Raw genomic sequence first — 3,272 nt, 5'->3', positions numbered from 1 at the left:
AACTCGGTGCTGCCCCCATAACGATAGCTCCAGGTGCATCACCACATTTTTTACAATGGAAGAGAATGTACAGTTTTCTTTGTATTATATAACCAGCCAAAAGGCTGGGTTTTTTTTTTTGGTTGTGAATGTGTACTTTTAGAATCTTCCGTCTCACGCGGGAGAATATGCCACGAAATTAAGGGGGAATTGAAACGCGGGATAGTTTGGGGACTTCTGGGGGAGGCGGTGGCTGCCAGGGCGTCCTAGCACGTGAAGGCGGTGGCTGCCAGGGCGCCCTAGCGCGTGAAGGATCGATTTTGGGAGCTCGGGCGGCATGGCATGGCGTCAGTTGCTGGAGAAGGTATGGCGCTCTCTTTCCTCTCTCCCATTAGGGCTGCGCCCGCGCTGATTGCCCGCGGATTTCGATATGGGCTGGGACGCGCGATTGTGTTGAAGCAGCTGGATGCAGGCATTTTTCTATCCGATTTCCCTCGTCCTCTTCCCGTTGCTAATGATGCTTGAATTTCAAGAGATGCTGCATGTCCAGCTACACAAGCAATTTCTCGAGAAGGCTGGAGCAGCTGGAGAGAGAAGGAGGACCCTGCTCAGGAGAAACAAGTGAAGTTTCTAAGAGATCTTAACGAGGTGGATCCCGAGGGTAGACCACTTCCGCAGCGCAGCGCCAGTGCTTTGGCCGAGTATCTCAAAGCTCTCGTCAAGGTCGATAGGCTCGATGACAGTGCCTTGTTGAAAACGCTGCAAAGAGGTAAACGCTGTAACTCTTTCTTTATCGGATCTGATCCTCCTTTTTTCTTTTAAACCGTGTAGGAGCAACTGCATCGCTAGGAAGTTTTCAAGCTGAGGCGCGACCGATCATGTCTTCGGCGTTTCCGGCAGTAGGAACAGCCACGAAAGACGGAATTTTGGGCTCTCCCAGTGCGCCAATCCACATGGTCACGTCCGAAGGAGGTTTTAGAGTTCAAGTGTGGCGGACTGTTCGAACCTTGGCTCTGGGCTTTCTACTTCTCTCTGGCGTTGGGGCCATTGTCAAGGACAAGGCCCTCAGCAAAGGTAAGCATCGTAGAGCATGGCTTGCAATGGATGGATGCGTTTGTTTTAAGGTCTTGCCTACGTGTTGAACTGGCATCCTTGTCTGTATAGGAAAGGAGGTTCCTGGCAGGGCTGGGTCTCAATGAGGAGGTACAGCCAAGCTCGGAGTCTAATACCAAGTTCAGTGACGTGAAAAGAGTCGACGAAGCCAAAGCGGAGTTGGAGGAGATTGTTCACTATCTTTGGGATCCAAAGGTCATTGCTTTATCTATTTTTCTTTCGTGTTTCTCCGGTTTGTAACTCCAGTCTCGGTTGCTTCTTTGCAGAAATTTACCCGTCTAGGTGGCAAGCTACCGAAAGGCGTCCTTCTGGTTGGGCCTCCTGGAACAGGAAAGAGATGCTGGCTCTGGCAATTGCTGGTGAAGCAGTGGTACCGTTTTTCTATTGCAGCGGGAGCGAGTTCGAGGAAATGTTCGTCGGAGTTGGTGCTCGGCGAGCGCGGGACTTATTCGCAGCTGCGAAGAAGCGCACTGAACCAGTTGTTGGTGGAGCTGGACGGTTTCAAGCAAAACGAAGGCATCATAGTGATCGCGGCTACGAACTTCCCCGAATCTCTCGACAAGGCGCTTGTCCGTCCTGGTCGGTTCGATCGGCATGTGGTGGTTCCGAATCCAGACAGCTACTTAGAGAACATCCACTTATGTATAAACACCTTGCTTTTCTTTTTTTGTTTTTTCTCTTCTTCTTTTCTCTTATTTTTCTTCTCTTCTCTTGAACTTTGATCTTTCTTGTATAGATAGCAACAGGTTTTCTGGCACAAGTTCTATATTGAAAGAAGATGCCTTAGCTATTTGGACACCTACCTAAAGGTCACATTAATGTTCTTGTTACATAAATGCATAAGTCTGTTACATAGGTTGTAGTGTTCTTCCATTGCAACTTTTATGAATCTTTCTTTTTTATAATTATTTGTGTTGTGGGTGATGTAAAGCATGACTTTCCAGATAAATCATGGCTATTACAATCTTTTGATTGATGTTTATAAGAAAAACTTGAATATAAAAGATGCTAAGAATTAGATGTAAGAGGCTTTTTACATTCTGAACTAGGAAACTTTCAATATCTTGATAAATGATTATATAGCTCATTTGGAAAGGTCGAGGAACTTTTCATTTAGACACAAGATTACAGTCCTATTAACTCATATAACCTTTGTTTACCTAGGTGAACTTGTTATAGGACCTAGAGAAATACAAGTGTGAACCAAACATTGATATAGATGATTATTATTTATGGCAATGTAGTGTTTACACTTTATAGAGAACTTGATGATATATCTTTACTAATCAGGCAAGAGAGCTTTACAAGGAAGAGATGCTTTTTACACTAAAGGTTGTTGAAAGTATATGTGATTAGCATCAAGTATAAGAATACACTGCATCCCTTTCACACAAGGCTTGACAATATAGGTAGTTCTTGAGAATCTAGAATAATGCAATAAACAAATGAGTATTGCCGAAATGTAATGGTTTTCCCTATAGTTTTATAAGTATTTTTCATTTATAAACTCTTGCAAGTTGACTATGTGATTGTGGCTTTTACTTCTGGCTGCTACACACATCATCAAATTTGCAAATGACTAGACAAGCATGCATAGCATATAGTGGTAACGGCTACAATACTAAAAAGAAGAAGAAGAAAAGGTAATTTTAATGGGGTAATTTATTTTGTTTATAAGCATGAATTAATATTATGAGCACCACCCATTAGATTGAGTTTTCATTTTACATCTCAATTTTATCTGTAGAACAAATATATAGATGTACTACTTAATAAAGCAATGTGTAGGCTCTAAATATGGAAATACACCCCTGTTTTATACAAAGGTGAACACTATTGAGGAGTAAGGTTGTTTATTCACATTAGTTGAGAGCAAAAATACATAAAATTTGGAGTTTGATCCATATTTAAGTATGTTGACATCCATATGTAGCTGCTATGCAAATGCCTCCATGCAGCATTTACATAAACTCCAATTGCTTATGTTCTTTGTAAGTGCTTCTATTTTGTATAGATAGGTGAATTCTTTTGTTCTCTATTTAAACAAATCTAAAGTTTCAAAAACTTCATAGGATCTACTTTTGCATCCTTAATGTCATGCATCCTCTTTTTCTACTTGGGCATAGCTCAACATGTACTCCATAGCTTCCACCTTAGACATGTAATGATCTTTGCTAATA

The 3,272-nt window shown here is 42.0% G+C and overlaps 2 protein-coding genes across 2 annotated transcripts in view; both read left to right on the top strand.

Moving 5' to 3' along the window:
- Window positions 1-249, top strand: part of LOC9650364 (ABC transporter G family member 39) — a 6,040-nt gene extending 5,791 nt beyond the window's left edge. The window contains exon 23 of the mRNA XM_024676748.1: window positions 143-249. Within this exon, the coding sequence (XP_024532516.1) occupies window positions 143-249 (107 nt within the window). The remainder of the gene's footprint in view (window positions 1-142) is intronic.
- Window positions 250-321: 72 nt separating this feature from the next.
- On the top strand, window positions 322-1,894 carry LOC112346891 (ATP-dependent zinc metalloprotease FTSH 5, mitochondrial-like). Its single transcript, XM_024676747.1, has 5 exons — window positions 322-451; window positions 554-702; window positions 883-1,053; window positions 1,144-1,287; window positions 1,359-1,894. The coding sequence occupies exons 1-5, from the start codon at window positions 322-324 to the stop codon at window positions 1,812-1,814; spliced, it is 1,050 nt and encodes a 349-aa protein (XP_024532515.1). The 3' UTR covers window positions 1,815-1,894.
- The last annotated feature ends 1,378 nt before the right edge of the window (window positions 1,895-3,272 follow it).

This window comes from Selaginella moellendorffii, unplaced genomic scaffold (genome assembly GCF_000143415.4).
Source record: "Selaginella moellendorffii unplaced genomic scaffold, v1.0 SELMOscaffold_18, whole genome shotgun sequence".
Taxonomy (NCBI): Eukaryota; Viridiplantae; Streptophyta; class Lycopodiopsida; order Selaginellales; family Selaginellaceae; genus Selaginella; species Selaginella moellendorffii.
Note: the sequence above shows the minus strand (reverse complement) of the source record. Positions and strands in the feature narration are given on the sequence as shown.